Below are 14,934 nucleotides of genomic sequence, written 5' to 3' on the forward strand. Positions count from 1 at the left end.
TCTATTTAATAAGTATGGTCTACAGTTACAACAGTTATAAACATTTTTTCCATCTTTTGCCAATTTGTTCTGTGCTCATTTGCAAGTTTTTGCTTGTTTGTGATAAAAAATTAGGTTCCATTTATTCCTGTTACACTTGAAGGAATTGAAAATAAGTTACTCATTGTAGTGTAGAAACAGTTTTCATTGTTTTTTACCAAACTGCAAAACATTCTGTGGTAATGCTCTATTGTATAAACGTGAGGACCAGTAAAGACAATAATTGAAGTGATTTTGGTCTGTTGTTGATTAAATACCATTTTAACAAAAATATAACATCTCCAATTGAAGAGCTTCTGACAAAAACAACCATAGTTCAAAAATGAAATTTTTCAGAAGTAAAAATTGTTTCTCCTTTGCTCCTTGGTATTTTGTGAAACTTATGCTATAACACTAACACTTCCTTACTCCCTTTGTAGTTTTAATCATCATTAATATGTAAATATAATTAAACTATTATGCTTGAAAATTTCTTAGTTTTGAACTAAGGTTTTTTTTTTCCCCCAAAACAAATTCGTTACAGTATTCAAAACTGAAAAGAATATTCTTTGATTGATTATTGATACATGGGTGGCAGTTAAAAAACCAACAAATATAAAAGTAAAGTTAAAAAATAAGTTTGGCAACATTTACAGGATAGTATAATACATATAAATAAAAAATTACTAATACAAAGGAAAATGGTAATTATTGCTTAAAATACTGTTCAAAAATTTTTTGTTTAAAATACTGCAAACAAAGTTTTTTTTTTGCTTAAAATATGTGGACATGTTTTTTTAAATTTTCTTTTCTTTCTGAACGCACAACATTTCAGAGCCTCATTCAGTACAGACTATGGTTGTTTTTGTTTTTACAGCTGGTCCAATGCATGCACACAAGGAACTGCAACAGGATGGACCAAAACACGCATAATTTTTTTTTTTCCTACTAAGAGCTCTTCATTTTAACTACTTTTTGGCTTTTGGGTTGGGGCCAGGTGCTTGTAATTGATGATAAGCCGGATGTTTCTGAGTGCCTCGAAGCAACTGTTATTGAGGTGTGCTGAAATGTCGGGCTGACGCGGTGAGCGGCGACACAGCTCTGACACTAGCCTGGACAGGCAGGAGGGGATGGGTAGTTCTCCACCAGACCACGGGTCTTCTGGGTGACTGAGAGATGTGGTAGATCGGGGTAGGCGCCAGCAGCACTGATAAGGTCCGAGGGCTAAGGACACAGTCAGCTGTCTGGTTAGCTGAGCGAGGCAGGGGGCCAAGGTAGTGACTATGCTGGGATGGGAGCCTCGGCCTCTCGTCTTAGCCGAGGCTCTAACAGCTTTCCTGATTGCATGAACACCGTATCCCTTTCTGCACCATTGGGGGCCTCATAGCAGTAGGACCTTACAGTTAAGAGCAGCTCAAGGGAAAACCCTTGAATTGGTCTACTCTACTCTACATCATCATTACTAGGACGTTGCCCCCAACCTGCAAGTCAAGAAGTAGTTAGTGACCCTTTGGCTTCAAAAGCAAACAATCTAGATTCATCTCTAATTTAGAGCTTGATTTGCTAACTTAAGTGCAGTAGATAACTTCTTAATACTTCAACTTTATCACACGAGTAGCTCCCATAACTACGTGCTGATTTTTTTTTTTTTTTTTTCCATCCAGGCGGAGATGTTGGGCTCTCCGCACCCCGCATGCCCTATTCGCATATGTGGGGTGACGGGTTACGATGGCCGCACAAACGACATTGTCTATTGCTGCCCCACGATACGAGCAGAAAAGGACACTGCTTTGATCTTTTTTGGGGGCGACATTCAGGTATGCCCATTCGAATCATGATGGTTTCATAACGCTAATGTACACATACATATTTTAAGCACTTGCAAATGAAGCATAATGTTTGTGTTCCTGATTTTAAAGTTCTGACTAGAAATGAAGCTTCGATATTTTTTGATGGTTTTCTTTACATTATTTTGCACAATTTCTCACAGCCTATCATATAAGTCTAAGGGCCGGTTTCACACGCTTGGATTTTGGTCATGTGAAGTATAGTTTTTAATTATTAGTTTTGGTTACCAGCATTTTGTTTCTCATTGTATGGTAAGCTGTAACCGATAATTAATTTTCCTGTAACAAATGTTTACGTATCTTAAACACAATTAATTCTTATCATTGAGCTATTTGAAGCAAACTGGGTGATCTTTGCCAGATTTAAGGTTATATTCATCCTACAAGCCTTATTACAATATTTGTGAAGAAGGATTATGCTGGTTCTCTGCTGATTTGAGGCTATGCTACTGCATTTAATACTATTGTTAAAGTTTGGATGGTTGCAGATTGTAAAAGTAGTCAATGCAGTGCTAGAAAAACAGTGTTGTGAGTCGGGAGAGGTTATTGCTGAACGTGGTGACGATCCACAAACCAAGGTTGTAGCAGGTCTCACTGTGCGTTGTATGCTTTCCCAACAAGGACTTCCCTGAGAACATGGAGAAACACAGAGACCACAAGAACTACGTGAAGTGGAACTTGGAGAGCACAGCCTTACTCCTACATTCTCGCTTCCCGGACAGCCACATTGTGGTGATACGCCCTTCGAGGTGATTATTGTTTTGGCTTTTCATGAAAACGCTCTAAATTATTTTCGCTTTATTGAAGTAATGTTGTTTAGTAGCATGTGGTCATGGTTATAGGCATTATTAACTTTTATAAAACAAGCATGTTAGGTTTTCTAAATATATATTTTTTTTTGCGCGTACAGAACATTCACAGGTGAGTAATCATTTTGTTGTCCAGTTTGACCAATGTTGGTAAGATTAAAATTCGTAATACGAGATAATAAAATATCAGTTGATTTAAAAATTTAGTCACCAAATCAAAGTAATGAGGAAATATCTAAAAATTATTGAAGTTAAAAAAAAATACATATTTTTTACTTCATGAGTCCAACTTATAAAAAAAAATTATTAGTAGTAGTAAGTGTCTCATTATAATATTTTTCATCTGAAATCATTGTCCTTGGATTGGCTAACACACTATATGAATTTAGGTAGATTTGTAAGTAGGAGTAGCACTTTAATTTTTTTAGTTCAGGCCATCCAAAGATTACGATTTATTCAAATGGAGAGCTTTTAATTGACTAACATAACGTTTGAAAGTAGGTATGCGTGTACTATTTTATTTTGGCAGAATGCTCATGGTTGAGTTAGCTACAGGAATTCACAAATTTAATTTGCATTTATTTGTGCATGCTTACTGCATAGTATGGCATCACTTTTAGTTAATCTAATAAGTTTTTTTTCAAGCTGCTCTTTTAGGGGGGGAAAATTGTACGTAGTTTGCATTGCAAGATCTATTTACTCAGAAAAAAATATTTTGAAAACTGTAAAAGCACAATGTTTGTTAATGCTGCTTCTATATTGCCAGTTGCATCTCTCAACAGTTTTTGGTGCAAAAGTTAACTCACATGCATAAGTTAATGCCATCTGAAATGATATGGACTTATATAACTGTCAAAATTAACTGTAGAGTGGTTTTAGTTCATGAGCATGGCTAACATTTTTAGAATTGTTTAAAGTGGTTAACATATTTGTACTAATTAGTATGCTTAACATGTTTGGAGTAGATAGTATTGCTAAAATTTTTGGGGTAGGTAGCAGTGCTGTGAATATTAAAGAATTTGATATTTTTAGAGTGTAGTAGTGGGTGGTAGCTTTTTGGCACCGAAATACACCTCAAGGTCACAGGTAGAGAACATAGCAAAGAAATGGAAAGTAAAAGAAATGGATGGTGTAGATATTCTCTTTATTCTGTTTGGCTTGGCACACTGTTCAGCCAGAAGAGGTTGCCAGTTTGCTGTGACACGTTCCAAATATTCACTACTAAGTCTTTCATAAGAAAACATTCTCACAGTAAAATATTCCTCAATTTTATGACAATATTTCATCACATTTTAAGACTAAGAATATTGAAACTATAGGCTGTAAATGGCATCTTCGTATACCTAAGTTTTGAATTTGTAACAAGGATTCATATGGTGAAGTTCAAGAACTAAGTACTGTGTATAGTAATACATTACACACTTTTTGGTACTTAATAGTCTCTTCAGATTGTTTTGATTTTAGTGAACGATTTTGGCAGTGGCAGGATAGCTTCAAAACTCTTCATTATAGTATGAAAAGAGGCAAGAGATAAGTACTTATTCACCATTAAAAATAATTTTTTCCGTCATAAATAATTAAGTTATGTGATGTTAAAAACTTTTTTGTAAACAGTGAAAATCTGTTGCTATGCCAATTCACAATTAACTCCATTACTGGTATGTTAATATGAAAGTTTAATAGGAACCTAATGTTTTCTTACACCGTTGAAGATTGAGAAATATATCTTTTAGTTTATTCTGCAGAGGGTCAAAAGACAAGGCAAACTTACAAGTACTAGATTCGAGTGAATGCTATGTGGTAACCAATTTTTTAGGTGGGGATTTTATTTGTTAAAATTTTTTTTCCCTCAGATATATTTGCAAAACAATTCAGTTATGATATCTGTAGTTTTTGATGTTTTTTGTTGCCATTTTTGTGAGTAGGAATGACTATAGCTATTCTACATTATGTTGGGAAAACTTAGGATTTAATACTATTGTTAAATATATGTTGCAACAAGGGCACCAGTAATTGATAGACGCCTTTCAAAATAACATTTGTCATTCCATTTGGTTCAGTTGACATGATAGATTTTAAAGATTTAACCCCCAAAGTACCAAGCATCAAGCTCTCAGAGATGGAGGAAAAAGAGATTGAATCAGAACAATATTGTATTTGATATTGGTGGAGGTTGTTTGATGAGAGACAAACACTTGAAAAATATTAAGCAAAAGGATCACTGTAAACAATCCTGTTTACATTAATAGATAACTATTGTTGTTAACCATCTTTCATGATATTTACATAATTCCAGAAATTTTTTTTTCCTCTTAATGTTATTTACCTTTTGAGTCCAGTTTATTTTTTGTCATTTGATAAGTTTTTTCGACTGCTTTACTGTAATGGGAATAATATGTATAAAACTGAGGGTTATTATTTTTTAAAAGAGCTTATGAAAATGGTTTTTTAGATTTCATATAGTTACGAACGCCGACAGGACTGCGACACGTGCCAGGTTCAGAGTTGGCTGGCGGCCTGCTAGGCCACTGGCGTCATGTGCCGTGTCACGTGGCGTTTACTGACGTAAGGCATGCCACGTTATGCCTGGCCAGATTACAGTGGTCATCGCTAACCCCTCCCTCCTCCACTCCCCGCGCGTGGTCCTGCCTCGGTGCTGTTATATATCACTGAGCGGCCTTGGGAATTTCGCGGGCCGCCACGTGAAGTGGCGTGAGCGAGCAACGCTATTCTCGACGCTTTGGGCGTCGAGTCGGCCCGGGATGACGCAACTCTTCACATCTGCTCTCGTTGTTTCGAGGAAGGCGCCACAGACTACTTGAGCAGCAACGCCGGCCTCCGCGCGCGACAGTTAGGCGACAGAGTTCTGCGGGGTGTGACGCGTGAGTTCCCTGAGGAGCCCGGCGAAAGAGTTTAGCGACAGAGTTTAGCGTGGTGTGCCGCGTGAGTTCGCTAGGAGTCCCGCGAAAGAGTTCTGCGACGAAGTTTTGGCGACAAGTTCCGCAGGGTATGCCGCGTGAGTTCTGCGGTGAGTTCCGTAAGGAGTCCGGTGAAAGAGTTCAGCGACAGGATTTTTGACTTCAGAGTTCTGTGGAGTGTGTCGTGTGAGTTCCGCGATGGTAAGGAGTTTGGTGAAAGAGTTCAGCGACGGGATTTTTGACTTCAGAGTTCTGTGGAGTGTGTCGTGTGAGTTCCGCGATGGTAAGGAGTCCGGTGAAAGAGTTCAGCGACAGGATTTTTGACTTCAGAGTTCTGTGGAGTGTGTCGTGTGAGTTTCGCGATGGGTGCCACACTGAGTTTGGCGACAGTTCTGAGCGGGTTCCGAGCGAGTCCCGTGACAGTTCCGAGAGTTCCGCGAGCGAGGGAAAGTGCGACATCGGAAGAGGGTGAGAGATCCCCCTCGAGAGTGGCGTGACGAGGAGCGACGGGATCGAGAGTGCGACTGAGTGGCGCGGACTGCGTGTGTGGTCAGGCACGAGGTAAGGGGTGAACCGTTGGTGAGCCTAGTTCCAGTGAGGAGTGTGGACTGTGAAACTTGACAGACACTGAGTGACTTGAAAGTAAAAATTTTTTAGGTCGAGTAATTGATGATAAGGCATTTTTAAGTAAGATTATTTATTACTGATGTAAATATTAGTAATCAATAAAACTTTAATAAGACTTAATTGGGTTATCCCTTACGAACCCAGTTTTCTCCCCACATTATAAATCTTAACAATGTGATGTATTAGTTCCTTGAAAAAAACAATAAGGATATTTAAACTCTTTTTGAAAATTTTGGAAAAAGAAACATTAATTTTATGACATAATAAATTAATTAATTGATATATAGGGGTATTAACTTCAGAACTCGTGGAAGGATAAGTTGAGTCCTGATCTTTATGGTGTTTTATATAACCAGATAATCACCATTTTTGTAATTTCGATATTTGAATTTGTACAACTCTTAATTTTCAGAAATAAATATTAGGATTGTTCATTTTCTGTCTAAAAAAAAAAAACTATGATTTAGCTCTGGGAATGCAGACCTCATTTCTCAGTCATTATATTTTTGATGACACTTTTATATGCTTGATAATAAAAAAAAGTGGACATCAAGGCAGTTTTGTTTTAGCACCATCAAGCCGTGATGAATACCGAAGCCACATCATAAAGTCTACCTACCAAAAGATGCTACCATCAATATTATTACATTTAAATTAACAACCACTGTACTCAACGATACAAGTATCTTATCGTACAATGGCCAGCTATTTAAGGTATTTAAGTTACTGCTCAGTTGGCAAGACGTCTTTGTTTGTACATCAATGTCAAGATAATTAGCCGGTTGCTGACTAAGAGGTAGAATTTACACATAACAGTATTAGCTAGACAATGGAAAAAGGTATACTGGTAGTTATTGATAAGGAAAACAAGTTAAATGGATGCCGAATGAGTTGACTTTTTTATGGTACCTATTGTGAAAGTCCTTGAATCCATTATTATATGGTTCGACACAGTCTGTAATCTGGCACCAATTCAACCGCTAGAGTTCAAATTGTTCGGGTGGATTTCGGCTGTTCCGTTACTGAACTGCTGGCATTTTTAGTTTTCTTGGTCTTTATTGTAACTGTTTTATTTCAGTGCAGTGTTTCCTGTTTTATAGTGGGTAACATTTCATATATTGATGTTCGATAATCCTGCAAAATCGCCAATTTAACATGTCCATTTTCCATTGCATGTTTGATTAAATACTTTTCACAGTAACTCAAAATGGGAGAAGATCCGAAGTATTTTAGTGACATTTTCAACTCTTAATTTTAGTGTATGATAATATCTGACAATTTTTAAATCGTAGGTATAATTTATTTATCTTTTAAATTGCGAAGGCTTGTCTGAGAATTTAACTCCTGTTTTGTGCACACACATGGCCATAATTTTGTGCTGAAAGTAGCTCTCTGTTAATGTGCAAACACTCATTAATATTTTGAATGTTGGATGGCACAATTCGCTACTTAGAATAGTTCGTTGTGCAGGTGCACTTGCTGTGTAGTAATAATAATGTTTGTGTGTTTCCAGGCATGATAAGTCTGTTTAAATGCATGCTGTCACAGAATGTTGCGCACTTGAAATTGGAAGCCATGTGACCATTAAAACTTTACAACTTATAATAATCATATAAATTGTTAAATTTAAAAAAAAATGTTTTACTGCTATGTAGTTTACCAACTGCTTAGTTGTAAATGATACAATTAAATTTAAAAAAAATTATGGGCTTTGTTTCAATGCTCAGCTGAAGTGGTTACAAATTTTTTCCATTCAGTTTTGAATGAATTTGGCCTGTAGTGAATAGAAAATTTATAGGGTAGTTTATTGGCTAAGTATCCTGGGATTGAATCAGAATTTAAATGATCCATAAAACTTTTCCTATTGGCTCTTTCCCTAAATGATTTTAAATAGCAGTATCTGAAGCACTAGTTGTGCAGTCTATTTTTGCTGAAACCATTTAGAAGTTTATATACCTATTGTACAGTTTCTCTTAATACTGTATAGCAAGTAAAAAATTATACTATTTACAAGGGTATATTTATCCTCTAATTTGTTTTTGTTGTGTATGATTCTATACTATGTGTTGTTTATTTTAAGAATTTTGTTTGGTTGTGAAGAGCTATTTTTGTGTTGAGCTAATTGTAGCTTATTTTTTTTCTTATTTGTGATTTAACTAATTTTACATTTGGGAGAGAGTTTTTTAATCCATCAGTTTGTATCAGCTATGGGTGTATACTTGATAAGACTTATTTTAATCAAAAAAATTACCAATACTATGTCAGTTTGTATGCTGTTTTTAGAAAAAAACATTGTTCTAAAATTACATTGTATATTATTTGTCAAAATATGTTGATAGTGGCTCATCCATAAATCACATAACATGAAAATATACTAAATGCATGACTACATTAATTTTCTTTTGTATTTATAATAAATTTTGCAAGATCTCTTAGGTGTGTGGTAATACAAAGATTTATTTCATAAATGTATTTACCATGCAGTATTAAACAGACCATAGCCTTATTTTTTTAAAAATATAGATTCAAAGGCATTGGGTGTAAATTTAAGTGTTTCTGGTAATTTTCTTTTCTTTGCTATATCTACACTATGATTATTTTTGTGTATTAATTCTTTATGGTTTCAGAAAAAAATGTAATTTCTGGAAGGTTGTTTCAATTACATCTTACGTTTTTATAGTCTTAATGGCACAAACATGAAGTTGACCAGTGGAGTGTGCTCATCTGTGGTTTCAGTGTTGTGCGGTGTTATGTCATTTATGGATAGCCCCCGGTTCTAGATCATTATCTGTTTTCATCTAGAACTTCGCTTATTTCCTTTCCAACATAGATTGACCACCCCGAAACTCGCGTCGTTCATGGCACTTGTCTCTTCCGAGATGGATCAGAACAGGCAAGTACAAAATTGGTTTTATTGTTATGTGCATTATGTTGCGTGTTTTATTTGTTGGTCTTGGTTAATTATGGGGGCTGTCCTTAAATGATGTCAGTTGTTGTACTGTCAGGAATGTGAATTGTGAAATTTTGCCCAGCAGCATGTAGAAAATTGAGACCAACAAACCTGCAAATCACAGAATATGAAATCTAGGCAAAAAAAAAATTTATATTAATTTTTATATGACTTGGAACGTTGATCAATGTAAGCCGATTGCATTTACCAAGTTTGATAAAAAATGTTTTTTCGTGACAAAGACTACACATTTTTTATGCCATTTGGTTTTTCTTTACGTCATAGTGCATACTTATGTTTATACTACTGGTACCAAAAAAAATATTTATGCAAGTAAAGAGCAACTATATTAATGTCCCAATAAATGTGGTAGAACAAAAAAATTTAAAAAAGTAAAAAATAATTATTTGACTATTGCCATTTAATTTGTTTGTGCTTGAGTACATTGAATTTGATCACTAATTGATGATACGTCTTGCATCACTTTAGTTATAACCTATTTTTTAGTTGTTGTTGGCTAGCCATCTACAGTGCAGTTAATGCTGTTAATGCTCTGTAATTGATAACATGGTGTGCTGTATTAGGTTTGTTGCTACTCAGTTGTAGATGTCCTATTAGTAATCATCTGGTCTGGGCCAAGGCATTTGCTACTTCTCCACATTATATGGTTTGTATTAGTGAATGATGTAGGGATTCCTCCTTTGCCTTCAAAGTTTAGGTCTACCGCTTCTTGGTTTTTGACTTCAGCAAATTTGTAGTCATTTGTTCTATATGGAATTTGAGCCACTTAGGGCAGAGATTCAGAATTTCCCTATTTTTTATAACCATGATGGCCTACTGACAGCCTGTGGTTGTAGAATTGTTTGGTATGGCCCAGTCCAAAGAATCTTTTTTTAAACAAAGCAAGTTAATACACATTTGTCATTTAGCATCAAAATATAACTGAAAACAGTGAAAACATGAAATCAATCAGGAAACCACAAACATGTTTTATTTTGGCATTGTAAATTCATTGAATGTAATTATTTAGCATGAATTTTGTACAAAATTGTATTAACTTAATGGACTAGAAAAATAAATAAATTTATAATTGATTTTGCATTTCTCATTAGTGTAGACAAGATTTTATGGTTTTATTTTTAGGCCAAATTTATTTGTAATACAATCTTTTTTTATATAAACTCTGTTTATTCATAAAGATAGCACAATTTTTAACATATATGACACTTGTTTAATGATGTTTCACAAAAATAAATCAACAAGTGTAAATGCATAAGTAAAATGATACAATGTTGTAATGTAAGAATTGGTTACTAATAACAGTTAAAAAAAATTCCTTTTGGCGTACGGGCATATGTAGATTTCTAAGTACAGTACCTATTTATTCTGGAAATATTTTGGAAACTTCTATAAAATTCTGGAACATATAAAGAACTTAAGGGGCCCGCCTACCTGGTCACACAGACGTTGCGCAGAGCTTCAGGAAAAACAACGCGATTTCAAAACTACTCAAGATATCCGAGTGGGGCCTATTTACGAATAGCATTTAAGAGTACGCTGAGGCTCGAAAAGTACTTTTAATTTCGGATTAAGTTTTTAAACAGTATTTTTAGAAGCGTTAAAATGCCTAAAACGCGTGTTTTCAGAGTAATTTTTAGGCATACAACAATCAGTACAGATTCTTGAAAGCACTTAAGGGGCTTGCATAACACCTTTATCTTCATTTCTCCGCCATATAATGTTACGGTCACCGCTCAAATTTCACAGTTATCCTGTGACGACGAGACGAATGCGCGCCAGTTCAGAGCCTTGCGCTTAGAGGCGATACCGCGCTGGAAGCACCAGCGAGCGTCGCGCTTATCATCCCGCCTCACTAACACACATACACCCCTGACGAGGCGGGCCCCTTAATGCACATAACATATTTATGTTCTCCAATATTACAAAATGATTGATTTAAATATTTGCTCATTTACCATGTAGCAAAAATATTGAGACTACTTTTAACTCAAAGTATCCACCATTGAATAACTTAGAACACATTTCATATTATATGACAGATAATGTAGTTATATAATTATTTTTAACTTTAAACTCTATTTTTCATTCCTTGCACTAATAACATGGTCTTATAAAAATTTGCTTTTCACCAAGGTTTAAGATAATATTAATATGATTTAAAATAAATTTGAATGAATTTGATTCTAAGAAATTTTGAATTTTTTTTTTTTAAATTTCAACCACTGTTTTTACAGTAATAATTCATTTCATAAAAAAATAGAATCAGCCAAAGTTTTATATGAAGTTTAGAATTCATACAATAAATTATAATGTGTTTTATAGTAAATCTATTAAAAAAAAGTAATGATCTTTTGTTACTTTTAAACCTAGTTATTTCCACCCATTGTAGTAATTGTTGGATAGATAAAAATTTATTTTAACAATAGTTTTTTGTTAATATTTAAAAAGTTAAATAAAAATAAAATGGATTCAGTAGTGCAGTAGCGGCCGGTGATGTTAAATTATGGGTGTTCACACACTCATACATACACACATGCTAACACATATGCACTCATAAAGAAAAAAAAAAGACCTCTTACCTTACTGCGTACTAGAAGCCTGTTTTGGTGTCAGATTATCTGTGTTGGTGCGGCACCGTAGCAGTTACTGCTTATCTTGGAGTCGTGAAAGATATATTTTGTTTATTACACAAACTCATGTCTGTAATTGTAGCCCGAATTAACACAACGAAGCTTATTGAGCAGACTAGTTGTTTTTTAAGAGATTTTAAATTGTAATTCAAAATGGTAGATCGCTGATCAAGCCTCGCATAAATAATAATAAATTATGTTTGATGTTCTTGATTTTTCAGATTTGTGGCTGGGCTTAAGCTTATCAAAGTGTTGTGCCTGAAAACAATGTGAAGCTAAAAAATATGATTTTACAAACTTAAATGCTACAAAGGTATTGCACCATTATTTATTGGTAAAAAAAATCCATTCTTCTGGTTTTCAGCTGAGCAAACTTGTTGATGACTCTATAATTAAAATCATGCATGCTATTTATTAGTCTTTTTTCTATTGACATAGTGTTCCTAAATTTTTAATTGTTAAATTTTCCTTGTAGTAAGTTTCTGTTCGCTAAAATTGTTTGTACGAAATTCATTATGGCGATTTTTAAAAATTGTACATGTTTGCTATACACGCTAAATAACGCAGTCACATTTTCACAGTTAAAGTCTTACAACAAAGCGAAACTTTATAAAATAGGTACCTCAGAAAAATGTTGTCCTGCGTAAGGCACAGAAAAATATTTTACAAACGCACAGTCACACTAATTATTTAAAGATATTTTACGCTCACATTGAACCACACGCAACTATTTGTTTCTACTGGACGTAAAAAACTGAAAACGAAAAGTTTGTTTGGTTAGGGGTGATAGTATTGGAGTGGACAATCCTGGCATCTACCGGGCTGATTCATAAGTTATGACTTACTTCTCTGATCAGTGCTCTGTGCGTGCTGAAATTTGGAACTACATCAATGAAACGCCAGGACAATCACGAGCACACCAGAGCCGTGCACTCGTCCAGTGTTAAATGTCCCGTAGGAGGTGACGTAATTCCTTCGTGCGCATGCGCAAAAGGACCGAGGCAGGCATGCAGGCAGCGCGTTTCGTGCACAGATCCATTGTGAACACTACAGCGTTGCCGTATCGCCGCAATCGAAAAAATAAAAACAGACGTCCGTGACAGATGCAAACAAAGCGACGAGTGTTACTCTGGTAGCTGCCACTGGTAAAAGTAGATAAAAATGAACTTTTAACTCTTCAAATAAATAAATGTTCTGTATAAAACTGGGTGTGCACGTGCACTTGTGCTCTTTAATACCGGCCACTACTGCAGTAGTGTACATGGTTGGAAGTTTTATTTATTTTCTTATTCAAACCCCAGGTTTTTTCAACCCCTCGCAATCATAGTTTGATTTATCAAAAGGTTTTACAGACCAAAGTTTTAGATAAAAATGATATACAAAAAATTTGAACGGATTTGATATTGTCTAATAAGGGAGGTAGGAATTTTTGTCATTCAACCTCTGCATATTCCACCCCTTGCAGTCATTGTAGGTCATATAAAAAAATTATTTCATACAAAAGTTTTAGATAATAATGAAAGGTTTTACAATGAATTAGAACAAATTTGATAGTGTACATGGTACAAAAACTAAGAATTTAAAAAAAAAAAAAAAATTTTTAAACCCTTTGTAGCAATTACTCAACTAATCAAAAATTGTTTGAGATAATAGTTTTAGATAAAAATTATAAGATTAATACAAAATTTCTATGAATTCGATGTTGTGCCCATGAAGGAGTTATGATTTTTTTTTACTCCAACCCTTGTTTTTTCAACCCCGTTAAGTTATGGTTGTTCGTATCAAAAGCGTATTTAGACAAAAGATTTTGGTATTTCTCGTACAAGTTATAAAACTTTCAAACGGATGTGATATTTTCCATATTACGGGAGTTACAGCAATTTTTCTGTTTTTAAAAAAATTATTCCCATTTATACCCCTTTGGTCTGATATTGCCCATTAACCAACTTGACCGAGATTTTCCACTACTAGATTTTAGGGATCAATTTGGAAGTGATACATGAAAAATTGTGACAGTTATTGTGTCCACAAAATTTATATATATATATATATATAGACACACACATTCACATACACATACACATAAAATTTTGAGTTAATGATGGTTTTGGGGTTTATGAACCATGAAATGAAAAGTTATATAAAATTTTTCCATAAGTCGCACCATGGTAACGGCTACAATGGATAGTATTTCTTTGAACTTTAACCTAAAAAAATAACAAATTGTTAAGAATACATTTTTTTGTAATCTGAGTTGAGTTTTGATTAATTATGCTGATTAATTTAATGTTTATTTGGGACATTTCGGTGCTTTATTTTGTATTAACTTGCATTTATATGTGTCATATGGTAAATTTGACATACTTTTCGGTGTTATTTCGGTTTTATTGCAATATACCATATCATCTTGACACTACATGTTAGTTACATATTTTACATTATTCAGATTGTCACAGTTTTCAATCGCTCGAAAATTTGTTGGCTTTTTTTTATTTTTCTGAGAATTTTTTTTCTAGGAATGCTTATTACGAATTATTTTATGGAGTGCATCATGTGTCAGTAAAAATGACACTATTTTGGTGAGAAGAGTACTAAGAAATATTTTAGTTTTATATTATGTTAAATAATACGCCATTTTAATGAATAACAAAAACATATAAAAATAGAAACATTAACACCAAAACCTGTTTTAAAAATGAAGTTGACCTAAAAAAAATCAAAAAAATCTTGTCCTTACTAATAAGGGAATCATTTTAATTTATTTTTTTATTTTTTTGCTTAAGGTCTTTCCAGTAAATACATACATATCAACTATCATTCTTTCTTCATTGCATTTAATCTTCCTCCCGTTCCTCACCTATCTTTATTTCTTGACTATGTTGTGTGATGTTTTCTTAGAAAATTTTTAAATTTCTCTCCTTTCATTGCTTGTTTTGTTCTTTGGAATCAATTTCAGTTGTTTTTTTGTATTCTACTTCTGTGTCGTGTCTTTAACTACCTAGGCTCAGCCTGGTACATTTCCAGTGGGAGGTGCATAAAATCTCTTTTGTATTTATCAGTTATGCAGTTACTGTGCCTAGTCTTCTTGCACATATTGTGGGTATGTTAGTTGAT

At 34.3% G+C, this 14,934-nt stretch overlaps 1 protein-coding gene across 2 annotated transcripts in view; it reads left to right on the top strand.

Annotated features, from left to right (window-relative positions):
* Nucleotides 1-14,934, top strand: part of LOC134533964 (mitochondrial protein C2orf69 homolog) — a 39,953-nt gene that overhangs the window by 18,813 nt on the left and 6,206 nt on the right. Inside the window, exons 3-5 of one of the 2 annotated variants that reach the window (XM_063371810.1) lie at nt 1,683-1,835; nt 2,487-2,614; nt 9,050-9,112. In XM_063371810.1, coding sequence (XP_063227880.1) covers nt 1,683-1,835; nt 2,487-2,614; nt 9,050-9,112 — 344 coding nt within the window. The remainder of the gene's footprint in view (nt 1-1,682; nt 1,836-2,486; nt 2,615-9,049; nt 9,113-14,934) is intronic. The other variant, XM_063371811.1, reaches the window with a different exon arrangement.

This window comes from Bacillus rossius, chromosome 7 (assembly GCF_032445375.1).
Source record: "Bacillus rossius redtenbacheri isolate Brsri chromosome 7, Brsri_v3, whole genome shotgun sequence".
Taxonomy (NCBI): domain Eukaryota; kingdom Metazoa; phylum Arthropoda; class Insecta; order Phasmatodea; family Bacillidae; genus Bacillus; species Bacillus rossius.